Source organism: Electrona antarctica (genome assembly GCF_951216825.1).
Source record: "Electrona antarctica genome assembly, chromosome: 21".
NCBI classification, from domain to species: domain Eukaryota; kingdom Metazoa; phylum Chordata; class Actinopteri; order Myctophiformes; family Myctophidae; genus Electrona; species Electrona antarctica.
The window spans coordinates 35,029,607-35,050,765 of NC_136802.1; the positions used below are offsets into that span (position 1 = coordinate 35,029,607).

The 21,159-nt window shown below is 47.0% G+C and overlaps 1 protein-coding gene across 1 annotated transcript; it reads right to left on the bottom strand.

Annotated features, from left to right (window-relative positions):
• Positions 1–487: 487 nt before the first annotated feature.
• On the bottom strand, positions 488–20,850 carry LOC306914358 (FERM domain-containing protein 7-like; the record flags this gene model as incomplete). The annotated part of the gene is made up of 12 exons (XM_079491353.1): positions 488–1,735; positions 2,212–2,287; positions 3,342–3,413; positions 3,690–3,853; positions 5,671–5,766; positions 10,398–10,545; positions 11,942–12,056; positions 13,440–13,537; positions 13,931–14,009; positions 14,186–14,228; positions 14,353–14,457; positions 20,701–20,850. The coding sequence occupies 12 exons, from the start codon at positions 20,848–20,850 to the stop codon at positions 488–490; spliced, it is 2,394 nt and encodes a 797-aa protein (XP_079347479.1).
• Positions 20,851–21,159: the final 309 nt, after the last annotated feature.

The window sequence follows — 21,159 nt, forward strand, 5'->3', positions numbered from 1 at the left end:
CCCAGTAGCTTGTGGGAGAGTTAGCTTCAGTATTTTCAGAATGATGTAGGTTACTTTTCATCCTGGTATGGGATGTTTGACAAAAGCTACATCGCTGAACTGGCACATCAACATAAGTTATACATAACATGGCACAACAGAAGAGTTTTGAGTGTCGTTTGTCCGTCGTGTCAGAAGAGGGAATTCTCCACCCCATCCGTTTGTAGCGTGTGTGTGTGTGTGTGTGTGTGTGTGTGTGTGTGTGTGTGTGTGTGTGTGTGTGTGTGTGTGTGTGTGTGTGTGTGTGTGTGTGTGTGTGTGTGTGTGTGTGTGTGTGTGTGTGTGTGTGTGTGTGTGTGTGTGTGTGTGTGTGTGTGTCCAGATTAGTCTGCACTGGGATCTGTGTGTGCTCAGTTTGATTTGCAATGCGTTGCACTGTGAGCTTGTAGATCTTCTATTTTGTCCACACACACACGTCTGTTTATTTTCCGCGTTGCAACGCTTCCATTCACAGCCTGACTTGAGTAATCCTCACCCGTCCTCCACCTCCCTCTCCTCGGTCGTCCCTCCCCTCTCCCCCCTCCTCCTCCTCCTCCTCCTCGTCCAGTTGGAGGCTTCCGGAGGAGTGCCTCATCCTGGCCCGTCTGCTGGGCCGTACCACTCCGCCCAGCGGGGGTGGAGAGTGGTAGTACGAGTAGAAGACCTCCGGGTCAGAGTCGTAGCTCCCCGTCGACCCCCCGGCCCCCCCTATGACGCACAGCGACGTGGGCCGCTCCGGCAAGAGGGAGGAGTTCAGAGGGAGGTAGGTGGGGCGGGAGGGCCGCATCAGGTGAGGGTAGTAGCCCAGGGGGCGGAACTCGGAGGCGGGGTCGAAGGCGGGGTTGGAGCTGCGGGCCACGTGGAACTTGACGTCCGATTGGCTGGCGGCGCGCCGCGGCAACCCCGGCAGGAAGCGGGAGTCGTCGCTGTAGTGGCCCGCCTCTGTGCCCCTCCGGCGGCCGGCGTCCAATAGCCTCGCCCCGACGCTCCCCGGCGGATACGCCAATCCTGGCCCACCCCCGGAGCCAGAGGGGCGGAGCCGCCGGCTCCGGAGCGGCGAGAGCGAGGACGTGCTGCGGCCGGAGCTCGGAGAGTAGAGGAGGGAGGGGTGGCGTGGCCAGGCCAGGCCCTCCATCCGCTCGTAGTCCCGCCTCTGCTGTGGGAAGCGCTCCAGGGAGGACACGGCCATGTGGTCGTGCCGCAGGTGGCCGTAGTGTCGGGGGAAGTGCGGCGGCGCCAGCGGGAACACGGGGAGGACGGGGCGGTACTGGAAGGCGGGGCTGTTGGGGTACAGGAGGACCAGCTGCTGCGCGGCGTCCGGGTGCGGCTGGGGGTGGGGCCTGGCGCGGCGGGAGCGGTTGCCGTAGACGCCGGCGAGGCGCTGCGCCTGGCGCTGCTGCGCCACTCCGCTCCCTCCCGGCCTCCTCCCCGGCGCTCGCCCCTCCTCCTCCATCGCCGAGGTGGAGGCGGAGGGCCGCGTCTTGGGCGCGGGAGACGACTGGTCGAAGGACGCCGGCGACAGGGGACGACGGGCCTCGTGGCCAGAGGTCGGGTGCAGGGGCTTCTGGGCCACCTCGACGGACGATTGGCTGCGTTTGGCCCCTACCCCCGCGGGGACCTCCACATAGTCGTTGTGTGTGCGTCCAGGGGGGTCCAGGGGGTCCTGGCTGCGGACCACCCGAGTTCTGCAGGGCCGGTGGAACGGATGGTTGTACATCTGTGGAGGGAACGCACAGGAACACACGGTATACCAGTGTATATGTTATCAGGTTTAAATTAACCCATTTTGGACTGAGGTCGATACAAAAAAAGGCTTCTAAATCCTAAAATGTTTCTGAAAAACCTATGTCAGTGGTGCTCAACCTTTTTCATGTCAAGGACCCCCAGCATTATCTCTATTGGGCAACGGACCCCCATCTCAAAATATGTAGTTCCAGGGACGCTCTGAAATATATATTCAATGATTTGCGCCACATTTTAACGATTTTTCAAAAATAGCAGACCTACAAGCTCGTAGCGCGCCACTCGGTGGCGCGCTATGAGCTTGTAGATCTGCTATTTTCCCATAGCTAAATTATAACAATGTTTAAAACACCAAAAGGGTTAAGTCTCTAACAAAACACTTTCCTAAGCCACCATTTATGTTCTACTGTGTATTTATGTATTTGATTTAAAAAGAAACGGTGTGATTACTTGTTTGGACACGTCGGTCAGGAGGTCGGGAGACGAGCGAGACTGTCTGGCGTCGTAGTCTGCGTGGCGAACCGTCCTGGAGAAAGAAGGACACAGAAAGACACCACAGCGGTATTGACTGGACACTGTAGGCCTTCAAGGCTATAGCAGTTGTAACGGCAATCGTTCACCTTCCAAACTTTGTTGCACATTACTTCACAGGTGGTGGAAGTGATCGTACGCAGCAGTGCATACAGTGGAAGTGATCGTACGCAGCAGTGCACACAGTGGAAGTGATCGTACGCAGCAGTGCACACAGAAACATGACAGATGGATGTCCAGTCGTAGAGCTCAGTTTAGCTGTATTTATTGACAGAGTTGTACCAATGAGATGAACATACCAGTGATAATAATACTATGTAGCGATTATCCTGTTCTTTTGTCTGCTTCTGGCTGCTGGCTGGTAAGAACGGTGTGCTCCCACCATTCCCTGTGTCTAACCTGAATCACTGCACCTGAGTGCCCCCTAAATACACACCCAGTGCTGTCAAATCTAAAGCCCGCCACCAAGTGTTGGCCATTTTAGCTTCCGCTCAAATTCACATTTAAGCCTAGAATCAAGCCACCCGGGCTTCTGGTTAATCATGACAATAACACATTTGATTCTGTGGAAAATGAAATGAAATATGGCTAGTATAAGCTATCATATAATTAAATATTCGATAATCAAATATGGTATGGAGAAGAATGATATAGCCTAGTGTTGTAGCGGCTTGCTACGGCTTCAGCCTATAGGAGTGACTGTGGTGTGGGACTTCCGGGACTGGGAAGGGAAGTGACGGGATGTTATGTGGATGTGCCAGGAGGGAAACTGGGTTGTTGTTGTTGTGTGTGCTCTGGTTACGAGTGTTCATTCCTTGATAAGCTATGGTGTTTTGCTCATTTGCTGTTAATAAAGACAGAACCTCGAACAGTGAAAAAAAAAAAAAAAAAGAAGAAAAATATGGTATGGTCATGATGATTCACATTGATTCTAGGCTTTTTGGAAATCTCTATGGGAAACATGAGTGGATCTGAGTGGAACCAGAACATAGCTGCCACTGCTATGCCCCGTATTGAACTGAATTAATGTTTTTGGGAGTTGTTCGCACCTCTCAAACTGAGTGTGCTTCCTCTCTCCTCCAGGCCCCATGCACTCCAACAGCTGCTTCTGCGTGCGTCCACTGACACACACACGCACACACACACAGACACACACACACACACACACACACACACACACACACACACACACACACACACACACACACAGACACACACGCACACACACAAATCAATCACTTTGATTAGAAAAAAATCTAAAGAAAAACAGTATCATTAAGTGAATACACTGTAGTGTGTGTGTGTGTGTGTGTGTGTGTGTGTGTGTGCGTGTGTGCGTGCGTGCGTGCGTGCGTGCGTGCGTGCGTGCGTGCGCGCGTGCGTGTGTGCATGTGCACCTGTATCTAAAGCTGGATCCCTTGCAGGACAGTATGGTTGTGTGTGGGGGCTGCGGTTCCTCTGGCAGCCTGAAGAAGGCGTGGTACTCCACACACACCTTCCAGAAGGACTTGCACACATCACGACCCGCCATGGAGAACTCCACGATGTCCTTGTGAGAGGGCTGTGGCGCGCACACACACACGCACGCACACACGCACACACACACACACACACACACACACACACACTCACAATTTAGACATTAACCCATTTTGAACTGAGATCAGATTAAAAAAATGTCTTCTACATCCTGACAGTGGTTCTTTGATTTTTCAAAAATAGCAGACCTACAAGCTCGTAGCGCGCCACTCGGTGGCGCGCTACGAGCTTGTAGATCTGCTATTTTTCAATAGCTAAAGCATAACATAATGCTAACACCAAAAGGGGTTCGGCCCAAAATGGGTTAAAATATTGAGCGATTCACAGTAAGCAAGGTAAACATGAGGTAATACATCAAATGCTGTCACGAACTGTGTACTTTTATGGTGTAGTTATGTTCCTAGTGTTTCCTGTCTGTTCTATTTGTTGCTACCTATGTCCAAGAGGCGAATAGCAAGAATCGCGATCTTTGCTTTACTTCCCGTATGTGGGCGAAGTGGGCGGACACGGGAAGAATGTTGTAGTAAGTAGCCTTGCCGAGCCATGAGGCCCATAGGTCAGGAGCCTATCTCCTGTTTCTGTAGCCATGAGGCCCATAGGGCAGGAGCCTATCTCCTGTTTCTGTAGCCATGAGGCCCATAGGGCAGGAGCCTATCTCCTGTTTCTGTAGCCATGAGGCCCATAGGGCAGGAGCCTATCTCCTGTTTCTGTAGCGTGAGGCAGCTTGATGTACAAGTACACCCCCTGGACATGACGCTGGTATGTCGCAGGGACTTACCCCCAATCCAACCCTTGATGCTGAGTGTCAAGCAGGGAGGCACTGGGTCCCATTTTTAGAGTCTTCTTTGGTATGACCCGGCCGGGGATTGAACCCCGACCTCCCAGTCTCAGGGCGGACACTCTAACCACAAGGCCACTGAGCTGGAAGAATGTTGTAGTCTATTCATTTCCAATGGGAGAGTGAATGTGAACACAGCTCCGTGGTCACTGAACTAAATATTGGACCCAATCAAAATGGCTTTTTTTAGCGAGACAAATCAGGAGAAATTCTACAGGCTCTGCTCCTGCAGCCTGTCTGTTCTGCACTCGGGTCCTACTTCTCTTGAGTCGCACCGTGACAAAATACATGGTATTTCATATGTAAACCAAGAACCCAGCATCAGCCTAAACATTATAATATCCAAAAAATAAATTATATGTATATTGAAACTATACAAATTATAGGATGCCAGTTTCGCTGGGGGGGGGGGGGGGGGGGGATGGTTAAAATTACATTTTAAACTCACACGCACGCACACACACACACACACACACACACACACACACACACACACACATACACATACACACACACACTGTAAACATAACTGCTTGTACACACATAGATATTCATATCAAGCTTAAACAATAAAGTGTTCTTTCTTTCTTTCTTTCTTTCTTTCTTTCTTCAGTATAGCCATCAGGGCTGGATCTACCATATGGGCACTTTGGGCACGTGCCCAGGGGCCCTTGGGCACCAGGGGCTCCACATTTCCCTGCTAATCCGAATGAAATAAATAGTGTCTAAAAAGATTAGTGTTTTATTGTTGGTGAGAAGGGCAGCTGAAAAGTCCAATTGTGTGTAAAGCAGCAACAATGCGCTAGATAGGCCAATATAACGGCATAAAATTGTCCCAAAACGGCTCCAAAACAGCAAAAATGTTGTGCGCGCGTGAAGGGGGGGCCCTTCAAGCTTCAGTGCCCAGGGGCCCTCAGAGGTGTTAATCCGGCCCTGATAGCCATACATGCCGTCTATAGGCATGTGTTGTCATTTAGTTGTGTGTATTGACAGCTGCTCACCCCAATCTTGTCGTGCAGCTTGATGAGGAAGTGTTTGCGCTTGAAACTGAGCTTCCGTACCTTGGCCCAGCTGAACGTGTTGATCTTGGTGTTTCCCTGAAAGCCCAGAGAGACAAACGGGACAGAAGTCACAGTATAGACGGTGACGGTCCCAAAACACCTCCCCACACCTCTAGCTGACTGGATTCATACAGCATTAATGGTGGGCAGAAAAATCATTGTTAACTCAATGGTCGCCAAGGACTTATTTAACTTCTTTTTCATGATGTCCTGGAGCGCCAAGGACGTGTTTTTCGTGTTTTATAACATGGTAAAAAAAATATATATATCTAAAATGAAAAAAGATATATATGGTGGCGGTCTGGGACTTTTGGCGCCCCCTGGTGGCGGTGAGGAATGGAAGTCTGAGGTTTTGCCTCCAGCACATGTATGGTTCACTCAGCTTGGTACTGTGGCTGCTTTGGAGAGGTTATCCTTTAAGATGAATAATCAGTTGGATAAATATGATTGGAAGTGGAACGTGTTCCTCAGTCATGTTGCAGGTCCTTGATGTGATCCATGGTCAGGCAATGCCCTTTTGATTGTTTACTTACTGTATTAGTATACATATGATACGGTTGACGATGCTGCGTGTTTGGTCGTGTAAACTCATTTAAACTTTTAATTTGATTTATTTTTATTTTTATTTGTTTATCCTGTCTATCCTTGTTTTATATTATGTTTCTGTGTTCATACATAATGTCCATGCATACGTATTCTGTTGTTGTTGTTGTTGCTTGTGTTCGTTCTGTTTTCTGTTTTCTGTATTTGTAAAAAGTCCAAATAAAGTACTGATCATAAAAATAAATAAAAAAAAAAGATTGTGACGGTCCCCTGTATAGGTATGCTGTAGGATATTGTATTGTACTACTATATTATGGTATATACTGTATATTTAGAAGTATGGTATCTTATATTATGTGGTCTGGTGTAGCTTTCTATATATGATATACTATATATTATCCCATTTAGGCCTGACGTCAAAGATTTGTGCCGCATTTTCACGATTTTTCAAAAATAGCAGACCTACAAGCTCGTAGCGCGCCACTCGGTGGCACGCTACGAGCTTGTAGATCTGCTATTTTTCAATAGCTAAAGTATAACATAATGCTTAGTTAAAACACCAAAAGGGGTTCCCGTCCAGAATGGGTTATATAGTATATAATAATATTTATAGTACACTTTGGTTTAGTTGATTATGTTTTTTTTTGCTTTGCTATCCTAATTTCTGTTCTCCTTGTCTTTCAGTGGATTGGGGGAGCATGAGCTAGGATGTCACAATCAGTCAAGTGGCGGCACCTGGGCCCGGTGCCGACGCAACGCCCTTTAAAAGCCCGTCTCCCCAGTCCCTTCCTCAGCTCTGTTGTGTTCAGTGCTCTCTTGCACTTCTCCCCATAGATATATATAGAACTCTAGATAGCTCACCCGCGCTGTTGGCCAATGGAGAGCGACGTCGTTACGTGGCGGCCATCTTACCTCGGGCCACATAACATTGTGTCTATGGGGCATGTACTCTTAAATGACCATAACTTGCTCAATTTTCAACCGATTTTCAAACGGTTTGGTTTGTTATAAACGTCAGAGACGTCCGCATACTTATATGCTTTTATACGACGTTCATATAAAAAAAAATTAAGCAGATAAGCGTCCTGAATCATAGCCACGTTGACAACCTTTGTAATAAACCAACCCGTTTGTAAATCCGTCAAGATTTGAGCGAGTTATGACTGTTTCTGTTTGAGCTGCCATTGAACATACTGTACTGTAGCCCCGAAGTAAGATGGCTGCCGGGTGAACGACGTCAGAAACTCCGCCTTGAGCCATCTAGAGTTCTATATATATCTATGCTTCTCCCACTATGCACCTTTTCTGTTAATACATTTTGGGCGGGAACCCCTTTTGGTGTTTTAAAGCATTATGTTATACTTTAGCTATTTTAAAATAGCAGATCTACAAGCTCTTAGCGCGGCACTTGGTGCCGCTCTTGCCGCGCTATGAACTTGTAGGTCTGCTATTTTTGAAAAATCTTGAAAATGTGCCTCAAATCTTTGAATATATATTATTACAGAGTGAACATTTTAACTCAAATCTTTGCATCTGGGGAGGTCGGCGGCATATTACGTATAATTTTTGGGGTCCTTGACATGAAATATTACTGATACAGAAAGAAAATTGTCAGGATTTTGAAAACATTTTAAAAATTTCGACGTCAGCCCTAAATGGGTTAATACATTCAACATGCACACATACCTTCCATTCATGCATACACGCACTACACTACTGACTGCTGATTTCCACACCTCGTCAATTTCCAATACTTCCACTACATCTCGGAGGCAAAAATTGTACCGGTACTTTTACTCCACTACAATTATTTGAAAACTTTAGTTACTAGTTACTTTGATTATTATTACAAAACATACATTACCCACTTCAGCCCTATATAGACATTTGAATAGCCGATCTACAAGCTCACAATGCGTTGCGATGTGATGCATTGTGAGCTTGTAGATCTGCTGTCTTGAGTACTTTCTACTTTATAAGTACAGTTTGATGCCAATACTTTTGTACAGTGCAGTTTCCTCCATCTCATCCATTTGTAGATATTCCAGAGTTTGTACTTTTGGGATTATAATAATATTTCCCGTCACTCCAATCCATTAGTCGTATTTAGTCCATTCAGTCACTCAATAGCATCCTGGGCTGAATGACGTTCTATAACTCTCAACTAATGGTTTCATGAAACACATCATAAGAGCCATAGGGCCCTATTATGCGTGTCTTAAGTACCAGGTCTTATGACTTAACTTAAGACCTGGAGGCGTGGTCAATGCTGTTTGGCCACTCAGAATAGCCAAATGGCATTGATCACGCCTCCAGGTCTTAAGTTAAGTAATAAGACCTGGTACTTAAGACACGCATAATAGGGCCCATAATGTGCCATTATCAGAGAGGTGCTCAAACATAAACAACAACTAAAACCTTTCCTTTTTCCTTGATACAAAAATGGAAACACTTTCATATCCGCCTGCCTCCACCACTCTTCTCACAGAGTCTCTTCCCTGTCAGGGACCCCGTGCACAGAACAGAACACACAGCGCCTATACTTCCCTGTCAGGGACCCCGTGCCGTGCACAGAACACACAGCGCCTATACTTCCCTGTCAGGGACCCCGTGCCGTGCACAGAACAGAACACACAGCGCCTATACTTCCCTGTCAGGGACCCCGTGCACAGAACAGAACACACAGCGCCTATACTTCCCTGTCAGGGACCCCGTGCCGTGCACAGAACAGAACACACAGCGCCTATACTTCCCTGTCAGGGACCCCGTGCACAGAACAGAACACACAGCGCCTATACTTCCCTGTCAGGGACCCCGTGCCGTGCACAGAACACACAGCGCCTATACTTCCCTGTCAGGGACCCCGTGCCGTGCACAGAACAGAACACACATCGCCTATACTTCCCTGTCAGGGACCCCGTGCACAGAACAGAACACACATCGCCTATACTTCCCTGTCAGGGACCCCGTGCACAGAACAGAACACACAGCGCCTATACTTCCCTGTCAGGGACCCCGTGCACAGAACAGAACACACAGCGCCTATACTTCCCTGTCAGGGACCCCGACCGTGCACAGAACAGAACACACAGCGCCTATACTTCCCTGTCAGGGACCCCGTACCGTGCACAGAACACAACACACAACGCCTATACTTCCCTGTCAGGGACCCCGTGCACAGAACAGAACACACATCGCCTATACTTCCCTGTCAGGGACCCCGTGCCGTGCACAGAACAGAACACACAGCGCCTATACTTCCCTGTCAGGGACCCCGTGCCGTGCACAGAACAGAACACACAGCGCCTACACTTCCCTGTCAGGGACCCCGTGCACAGAACAGAACACACATCGCCTATACTTCCCTGTCAGGGACCCCGTGCCGTGCACAGAACAGAACACACAGCGCCTATACTTCACTTCCTACCGTCTCAAATGGGCTCTATGCAGCCAACACTTCCGCGTTCCTCATTCACTTTGAACGTATGGTCGTGATTTTGTAGGAATAAAGTTCAGTACTTTATACAACACTATTTCATTTGATAATGTGATGGCATAGTTTTTCATAGTTTGTATTATTTGTGTTGCGACGTTGACATGATGACATGAGTTAGAAACGTCTTAAAAACGAGAGTTCTTCATGGATTTCTCCGGTGTTGCCATGTCCGCTTGTTATAAGCGACTTGGGGGTTGGCTTCTTTTCATAGACCTGATTGCCGACCGGAAGCGTTCCGGCGGCCCAAACTGAACGCGGAAGTGTTGGCTGCATAGAGCCCATTGGGCACTGGCCCAAAAAAGGTTTGAGAAACACTAGAGTAACACATGTGCACCTTCAGTAAGAGTAGAGTACTTACACGAAGACAATGATTTATTGTATTACAAATTTTACATTTTTAAATATGCAAATGAGGCATTATGTATGAAAAAGCTACTAGTGTGGAAGGGTTATCATGTATTAATTTGCTTGTATTGATCCTATAAACAATTTAATATAGGTCTAGTTTTTCCCACAAATTTTGGAGCTCTGGCTCATGGACTAAGAACCAAAAAGAACTGAACCGGTTCCCATTGGGAACCAACCGGTGCAAAGGGGGTCAGTGTGTCAGGGTTAAGGTTTGATGTACCTGGAACACCAGTACTCCACAGTGTGTGACCGCCAGGCTGATCCTCATCCCCTCCCCGTCGTGTGCAGGGTGAGGTCTGATGCCGTACATGTCCAGCTTCCTGGCCACCTCCAGCAGCTGGACATCTGACGCCGCCGGAGTCGCCCCTCTGTGGAGGAGGAGGAGGAGGAAACCTTCCACGTTATCTCCATGTTTTCAACCCCTAACCCCTCCCCCCTTCATCATGTCAACAACAAACAGCTGTGAGTGCGGCTTCAGTTCAGGTGGATCACCAGTTCACCACCCAGGGACGTGCAGTGGGTGTTAAGAGGGGCAGGGGCTAGCGAAAATAGCAGATCTACAAGCTCACAACGCGCCGCGCTGCGACGCGTTGAGAGCTTGTAGATCAGCTATTTTCGGGGCGCAACCCCAGCACTCTTTAGCTAGTGGGGCTGAGGTGCAACGACATGGATTTCTAAACAAATTTGTTCAACGCAAAATACTGTGTTCAAGTCTTAGAGTATATATGAATAGAGACGGCACCCGGAGGAAACCCTGAGGCGCAATGGACATAGTGGCCGAATTTGGTATTGCAGCGTGGGCCAAACACATGAACGCGCTGGTCCGTCGACTATCATTGCGCACGTTCATGATGACACGTGAACGCGGTTTCAGTGCAATGGCAGCGCATTCATGTGCTTGGACCCAATCAATCCCAGAATGCACTCTGTTCCTACAAGGAAGGAGGAGTGAAATCGCCTCATGCGCTTTTGAGCAACTTAATGCAAGTGGATGGGAGGAGGACTCGGGTGACGTCTCTATTCATATATGCTCTAAGTTTCAAGTTGAGGAGACTTTGGGTAAAAAAAGCATGGAAAGGAGTGGCCTTTGCATTTCTTCCACCATAGTAAATGCTGCATCCGTGGTCTGGAAAGGGCAGTTGTTTTTATAGTATACTGTAGGTAAAAGGGCAGGGGCTGAAGCGCCCTTTGATGTCTATCTGTGCACATCCCTGTCACCACCCACCATCATCACCCACCAGGCAAACCGGGCATACTTAGAGTGCGTTCGGAAATGCGCCCTGAACGCACTGGTCGTTCGTTTATTCAGTGCACTCGGTGCGTTGTCGTTCGAAAATCCAGTGCGCTGCGCACCGGGTGTGCCGAGTGCCCGCACTGAGCGACCCTACCCTGAAGCTGGGGTTGTGCGGTGTCGGCGGTGTGAATGCGTCACAGCTGTGGTCGTTCGTAAATAAGGCACACTGTGACGTCACCGCCTGCACCACACTCAACAAACTGACCACATTCCCGGTGCGCATTTCCGAACGCACCCTTAATGAACGGGTGGGCATGTCCACATAAAAATGATATTTTAACAAATACTCTACACTATTTTGAAAACATTCTTCCTCCCTATATAATAAATAGTAATACCTGATGATCATGTTTTAGGGTGTGGAAAAAAATCAAGGCACATATTAATGTCTAACTGTACAACGTGCTGTTTACATTTCCGGCCAATTCAAGTATTCAAATCAATCAATGTGTGTGGGAGGAAGGGAGCACCTGTGCTTCTTATGTAACTTCATGATCTTGTGGTCCAGATATTCCTGGTTGGGGACGTAGTGTTTGAGCTCCAGGTGATGACAGTCCTCGTCCTCATCATAGTCCCCTAGCTCTGCTGTAGGATACACATCAGGATGGATTATTTAGTAGGCAGTGGCGTGCACAGATAGACACTAGGGGGTGCTAGAGCACCCCCTGCCCTTTTGGCAATGTGCCCTTTTGGAAAAAAAACCCCAAAAAAAACATAATGCTAACACCAAAACGGGTTCCCGCCCAAAATGGATTAAGGCAACCGGCCGGTTCCACGCGCTGCACAAGGTGCCCTTTTTTAACTTGAGCACCTGCCCCTCTAAATGTCTGTGCACGCCACTGTTAGTAGGGCTGTCATCATCATTTTGCGACCGCGGTCGATCACAATGCTACGCCACACTTTCCGGTCCTTCATCCCCTGCTTACTGATGCATGTGTCCCTATAGCGATGACATCAGGGAACGACAGTTTTCTACCTCTGGTCTGCTTTGAGGCAGGACTCCAGAGAAGAAGGGAAGATATAACCTCATTGTCAGCTCTGTAGCAGTGGCCGGCAAACTGTGTTCTTCTGGATTGGACTAGTGACGAAACACGGGGAAGGTTGCCGTATAGTGCTGTAGCGATGCATCGATTTTAATTTCAACCATTCAGCTGCATCGATATGAAAACAAGCAACACATCGTTTGACTTTGTATCGCATCGTATCGTATTGGCAATGAAAATAATCAATTGTATCGATACTAAGTACTGCGTTTTAAAGGCTCATTCATAGTCTGGATTTTCGGTGGTGAGGTGACCACCGCTCCGGTGGTGAGGTGACCACCGGAGCTGAAATAACGTTGAGCAGTGGTGAGTAAAAACAGAGAGAAGGGCTGGGGCGGTGGCGGTGGTTTGCTCTTAACCACGGCTCGTGACGTCATGTTGTAGTGCGGTGGTCACCTCACCACCGAAAATCCAGACTACGAATGAGCCTTAAGAAGAAATAAAAAGAAAGTGGGGTTTCATTACTTTTCCAATCCATATCGCTACACTTGGTCTATTGATAATATAAATGTGTGTAATCATGTCAAGAGGCGAGTTAGTCCATGTGTTCAAATATTACATTGTCGATGTATTTGCCAGAGAATCATTGTGTTTATATCTACAATAATACTGTACATCTTCCCTTAAAAAAACACACAGATTTATTTGTTTTGCTAAATACTTACTGTAATTGATTTTAAATCATGCAATCATATCGCCATGACTGAACCAATAATATTGGTCCATCGTCCATGCATCCTATCGTCAACCATGGATCATGATGCATATCGTTTTCCTATTGCTGTTAAAATGTATTGTTACACCCGTAGTATACTAGTATTTAGTGTAGAGGGAAATTAGGAGGGGACCTAGCAGAGAGCCCTGGGGGTCTCCAATCAGCTAAGTATATATTAGGCCTACTGCACGAGAGCACGTCTGTACTTACACTGCAGTAAATGAGAAACCAGCAGGGCGGCGCTGTTATCATTACACGTCAGGCTGCTGTTAGACAGGTCCTGTTTTATCTGCAGGGTAAACAGGTACCTACACGCACGCACGCACGCACGCACGCACGCACGCACGCACGCACGCACGCACGCGCACACACACACACACGTCACACAATGTAGTAAAACCATGAAATAGCATCATACTACACTATACACTGCTCTACTGTTGATCCGCCACCAGGGGGTGTAGAAGCAGGTGTGCCACTGACAACGACATGATTATGCAATTTGACTTAATGAGTTTAGTTTGACTTTGACTACAGTTCTAACTACTCAGCTATATTTTAGATACATTGCTGCCATACAGGCACGTCGCACGCACGTCGCACGCATACACACTCTCACACACACACACACACACACACGCGCATGCAGTCACGCACGCACGCAGTCACGGACGCACGCACGCACGCACACACAGTATTACCTGGTGAGGCTTCTCTTCAGTTGTCCAGGGTCTGGAGGGAAAAACTTCACTATGAACCTAAAGAATAGATCACTGGTGTCTGAGAGAGAGAGAGAGAGAGAGAGAGAGAGAAAAGTGGTCCCCAGGACTGTTTTGTGTTATCCATTTAGCTTTAATGTCTTACTTACTGTACCTCTTGCTGCTTACATTTCTGACTAATAAAGTATATCTAATTAATATAAAATGTATATTTTAGCTGCATGAATATTGACTTACATGTGATCTGTTTAGCCAGGGGCTTCAGTAGCTGTAACCACACCTGAAAGACACAGCTATTAGTCACAGCTATTAGTCACAAGTGCACGTGCGTGCATGCATGCGTGCGTGCGTGCGGGCGTGCGTGCGTGCGTGCGTGCGTGCGTGCGTGCGTGCGTGTGCCTTACATAGCTGCCAGTGTGATGTCTGAACTCCAGTCCAAAGTATTCCTTCTCCAGGAGTTTGAGGTGACCACACACCTTGTTATAGAACTCCCCTCCTAGGACACTCTGCTGAAGGAGGGACCCGCAGAGACAGAGACAGACGGAGACAGAGACACAGACAGAGACAGACAGAGACAGAGAGAGAGAGACAGACAGAGAGAGACAGAGACAGAGACAGACAGACAGAGACAGAGAGAGACAGACAGAAAGAGACAGACAGAGACAGAGACAGACAGAGACAGACAGACAGAGAGAGAGACAGACAGACAGACAGACAGACAGACAGACAGACAGACAGAGACAGACAGACAGACAGACAGACAGACAGACAGACAGACAGACAGACAGACAGACAGACAGACAGACAGACAGACAGACAGACAGAGAGACACCGTTAGAATAGCATCAGACTGTTGAACAAGGCCTGACCACCGGCCCTCACCGGGGGCTACCCATTAAAGAGATAGATCCCGGGCTTTTGACCGGATCAGGCTTTAATTCCACAGCTACCCCACAACACAGCAGGCACTGTCAGAGAGCAGAAGCTCTCAATGTTTTAACCATAATACAACAAGATATGCAATAACTAAACACAAATCTCACTTGAATTGGATTCCAATACTTTACAATTCATCACCCCCCCCCCCCCCCCCCCTTTCTTTACATTCTAAATGTGACAATGAAGTTGATTCTGAGACAGAGAGACAAAGAGAAGCAGCGAAAAGGAGTGAGAAAAGGACAAGAGGTTGCCAGTTCGAACCCGGGCTCCCTCAGAGTTACTGTCGAAGTGTCCTTGAGCAAGACACTGAACCCCTAATTGCTCCCGACGTGCTGGTTGGTGCCTTGCATGGTTTCAGCTGACATCGGTGTATGAATGTGTGTGTGAATGGGTGAATGTAATGCACAATCTCTGTAAAGCGCCTTGGATAAAGGCGCTATATAAATGCACCATTTATCATTTATTTGGCTCTCAACTAAGAATACACAATTACAATACCTGAGCATTGTGAAGTTGAAGGCATTGTGAAGGCAATCCTTGACTGTCTGTGCATGGCTGCATGCAGTCATGCAGTCCTGTCACAGGCAGCTCTGGCTCCCAAGAGAAAACAACAGACTATACAACACCCACTGTAGTCTGCAAGATGAGCTGGAAAGTAAACTGAGCTGCACTTTTCTAACTACCTGACCACTACATCAAGACATCAGAGACACATACCTGCCACAGATTATAATTAAACGCCCCCAAACTATTTCAAAACCTGGCTAATAATGACAATAAAAGTCCCACGTTTGCTGGGCGAAGTGCAATGTGCGAACACAGCAGCAAGATGTGGGTGAGATGTTGTGACAGGAGGGGGACAATGGAACAACCACTAGAAAGGCTGTTAATTGTACAGTTGAGTAGGCCGGGGCTTTTCAACCCTTTTCATTTCAATGTCCATGATTTACTCTGCATTTGAGCCCACGGACCACCGTTTATGAGATTTAGCCTCTTGAACATGTTTAAAGATGGAGTGCCATGATTTTTTTCCACCCTAAAACATGATCATCAGGTCTTAATGTTATATAAGGAGGAATACGTTTTTCAAAAAAGTGTACAGTATTTGTTAAAATGTCGTTTTTATGTGGGCACCCCCACCAGTTCATTAAGTATGCCTGGTTTGCCTGGTGTGTGGTGATCCACCTGAACTTAAGCCGCACCCACAGCTGTAGTTGTATGATAAAGGGGGAGGGGTTAGGGGAGGGGCTGATAATGTGATGTCACTATATTACTGTTTTTTTCATTGGCACGTTTGACTGTCAAGGGTTCAGCCTCCAGGAAGAAACCCTAAATACAAAGGGAATACATCATTGCACATAAAAACGACTCCAGGGTGTCTAATGAAGTACTGTCACCTCATAGACACATGAAAAAAGAATTGTGACACTCCATCTTTAACGTTGTCGTTGGATATGATTTCGTCCACATGCTGTATTCATGTGGTAGCAGCCTACCATTAGGAGAGACAACAGCAGCTTTAGTAAAGTAAAAGTACCTCAAACTTACAGTAGGCCTACAGTACTTAAAGGACCACTTCACCACTTTTCAACATGCATGTCTTCATATAATTGGTCCTCACTAATGTTCATGATAAAACACCACCATTTTTTCCCTACTCAGTCTGTGTCTCATAGGAGGGCTTTGGGCAGTTCGGACACCCGTCCACCAGTGACATCATCATTAGGCAGATTTCTTTTTTAAACAAGATTTGTTTTAAAATATATTTAGATTTTTATTATCGTGAGAACGATGGCTTCAACTTTTGCATTGCAAGTAACTGTACTTTGTTACTTTGCACCACTGCATACGTATTCACAATATACCATCTACGATTCTACAATATCAATCTGGCCCTATACATACTTTGTCCTCCATCCTTCTCTATCCTCTCTCCCTCTTCCCCATTCTCTCTGTCACTGTCTCATGATAATTATCATGTCATGGGGGTAGATGGGCGTGTGTGTGAAGCTTCCTTTGCTATGGCGACACAGACAAGCCCTGACAACCAACCCTGCATCTGTGTTTATCACCACAGCGGGCAACTCTGTGTGTGTGTGTGTGTGTGTGTGTGTGTGCGTGCGTGCGTGCGTGCGTGCGCATGTATGCGTGTCACAGAGAGATGCACACACAGCAGCTGTGTGCGATTAGAGAAACAGACCTAACCGGCTATCAACACGGACAAGTAACCACACCCTCTTTTAGCTTGATCTCCTATACCCAACACATGAACGCACACACAGTCACACACACACACACACACACACACACACACACACACACACGTGCACACACACACACACAGGAAACACGATCTCGCTTAAGTTAGACCACAAGGTTATCAAGTTCATAAAAGATACATGGATGCCCGCACGCACGCACACACGCACGCATGCACGCACGCACGCACGCACGCACGCACGCACGCACGCACACACACACACACGCACGCACCTATAACTGCTCTTCATGAGCAGGTTGGTACCTTGCCTGATTGCCTCCGCCATCAGTGTGTGAATGTGAGCCTGTATATTGCACTATAATAATACATGGACCATTTACACAAAATGTTGCAGCGGGCAATTTTAAATCCCTGTTACACTTCTGACATGAATCAGTGATGATTAGATATAATAGCATCGCTGTCAGGCAGAAACCTCTTATCTGCATATTTTAATGTTTTGTGTTTTTTTTTCTCCACACAAAAGCATTAAAAGTAGCAGATGCACAAGCTCGAGATGCAGCAGAACATCAGTTAAAGGTATATTCAGTGATTTGACTTAATCTAAATATCACTTATTTGTTCTTTTTTTCTGGATAATCCTCCCTACTATAGAGTGTGCTGACCATATAAGGAGTTCCTCCCTGTCCCCAGTGAGCCCCTGCGGTCAAAAAACCCTAGTTTCAGTTTTGGTGGCGGGTGGCAAAGCCTTCATCCAATCAGGATGCCTCCAATCATGATCGAGTGGGGGCGGGCCTTGGTGCACATGCTGTTGGCCTGTTGCACTTCCCCCCACTGTAGAGCGTGCATGTGCACATTTTGTTACAGGGGCGGACTGGGTGGTTTTCCAAATCACTCAAATCACTGAATGCTCCTTTAAGTGGACATATTGGTGCACCCCATGCATTTTCAGAGCATGTTTTATACTCAGGCTTCATACACACATAAAGAACAACTGTTCTGTGCTCTGCCTGTGTTTCATGGAAGTCACGTGGTTTGACCAAACACTTGTGTTTGATTGGGGGGAGGGTGGGCAATCAAACACAAGTGTTTGGTCAAACCACGTGACTTCCATTGGAAAAGCATTGAGGCGGCCATGAAACACAGGCAGAGCACAGAACAGTTGTTCTTTTTGTGTGCATGAAGCCTCAGAGTTAAGTGTTGAAGTGTCCTTGAGCAAGACACTGAACCCCTAATTGCTCTCAATGAGCAGCTTGGTGCCTTGCATGGTTCCCACCTCCATCGGTGTGTGAATGGGTGAATGTAATGCACATTGTAAAGCGAGTTTGGTGCTATATAAATGTACCATTTACCATTTATGAAAACATACACCCGCTGGACATGATGCTAGTATGTCACATGATGTACAACTGTATACACCCACTGGACATGTCATTATTTCACAGGGGTTTACCCCCAATCCAACCCTTGACGCTGCGTGCCAAGCAGTGTAAGAAATAAAGAACGTTGGTGAATCATGTGAATGAGTGTGATGCTGAGGCGGCCCAATGAACGGCAACTGTTTCCTGACTGAACTTGCTCTGTGCATGTCTGTGACAGGCGCGACGCTACATTTTGAGGTATTTGTACTTGACTTGAGTATTTCTAATTTCTAGTACTTCTACTCCCCTACATCTCAGAGGCAAATATTGTACTTTTACTCCACTACATTTATTTTGACAGCTTTAGTTACTATAGTTACTTTGTAGATTTGGATTAGTAGCCTATTACAAAACATACATTAACCACTTCAGCCCTATACCTTTACATTTTGGCCTTTTGAAAATAGCCGATCTACAAGCACACATTGATTCGCGATGCGACGCATTGTGAGGTTGTAGATCTGCTAGTTCAAAAGATTTCTATTTTCTATACATTTGAAAACTTGAAATGAGACATAATATTCTGCATAAAGAGTACTTTCTACTTTTGGTACTTTAAGAGGGCCTACATTTTGATATACCAGTACTTTTGTACTTTTACTAAAGTCAATTTTGAATTCCGGACTTTGGCCCGACTCACACGTGCACAACAGATTGATGTATGCTTGTTGTATGAGATGTATAGCTGATGCAAGCTCGCAATGCATTTCCAATGGGAGTCACATGGTTTGACACAACATTTGTGTTGTATGAGGGGGAGGGGGGCAGTCGAAACACAGCCGAAAGCCATACAACACAAATGTTGTGTCAAACCATGTGACTCCCATTGGAAATGCATTGCGAGCTTGCATCCGCTATACATCTCATACAACAAGCATGCATCAATGTTGTATGCTAGATGTAAAGGTGTGAGTCGGGCCTTTTACTTGTAGGCCTATTTCTATATTGCAGTTGATGTACTTTTACTCAAGTACAAAATGTGAGTTATTTTTCCACCACGGCTAAATACAGTCCGATTGGATATGATGTACATCCAGTAGCCAGCGTCACACAGCAGTATATGTGATGTTCTGACATAAACAGGTCTGTTTATACAACTGTCCATTAAGCCAGCCGTCCATCTAACCCTCTTTTGAGGGCTAATTGGCATTTTGCCCTGCAGGAGGGGAAAAGATTGGGGTCAGGAGGAGAAAATATAATCTTTCCAACACACACACACACACACACGCACGCACGCACGCACGCACGCACGCACGCACGCACGCACGCACGCACGCACGCACGCACACACACACACACACAAAGATGCGAATAGTGGCCGCAAGGGTCCCGCAGATGAAAAAAAAAGTATGTGTACGGATAATGGAGGTGCTTCACACGCACGCACGCACGCACGCACGCACGCACGCACGCACGCACGCACACACACACACACACACACACACACACACACACACACACACACACACACACACACACACACACACACACACACACACACACACACTCTCTCTCTCTCTCTCTCTCTCTCTCTCTCTCTCATTTATTTATAGCTTATTTTTTTTATAGCTTATTAAAGGCTCAGTACAAAGCGGTTTAATTGATTATATATATATAAAAAAATAAATTAATAGCCTATATTGATTTGAATCGGTCTGCCGAAAAATGGAAGAGAAAAAAATGGAAGAGATAGGGCTTACAAGCACACATCATAATGCCTGTGTGAGCTTGTAAATCGTCTATGCAGTGGTTCTCAAAGTGGGGTCCGCGGGGACCCCCAAGGGTCCTTGGAGCTGGGCTTACAGGGGGTCATCACCAGCCTAAAGTTACCTTGGCTATATTTTAAACAGCAGATCTACAAGCTCACAGTGCAGCACTGCAAGCTTACCACATTTTTTTTTAAATGTTGCATAATTATCTTTGAAATTTTAGCATAAATATTCTCTTCAACTGATCTATAGGGAATAACAGTTGATCGACTAATTGGAGTTCATCAAACTAATTGATTAGTCAATTAGACACACACACACACACACACACACACACACACACACACACACACACACACAGTAATAAAGTAAAGTAAAAAATAGGCTAAAGATAATTGATATCGCAGCCCCATAAACATCACCACTAATCTCTCGTTATTTCTCACTTGTTCGTATTTTTACCTCCACTTCGAACGTGCGCTCGCTGTCATCCAGGAACAACACCCGCAGCCGGAGCTTATTGGTCTCCTTGGAGAGCCGGGACTTGGACGCGGTCGCCAGGCTGCCGAGCCTCCCGCTGCGCCCCCCGCGACGCCGGTGCTGGTCTCCCATCATCAGCTCACACTCCTCCTTCAGCACCACCAATCATCTTTTAAATCCATTTAGAGGATACGTGGTTTGTCCCCCCCCCTAACAAGCTCCAACACGGCGGTCGCCGGTCTCACGCGACGACCATAGTCATCATCATCATCATCCTCATCATGCTCTCGAGGTGATCACCCGTCACTCTCTCTTCTCTCCAGATGTGACACATGCAGCACAGCAGCCTACAGCATGCGGCTATACAGTTCAGTCCAGACAATGCACACATGAAGAGACTCTTGTTGCTTTCATTTGGTGTCCCGACTCCCGCGACCGCGA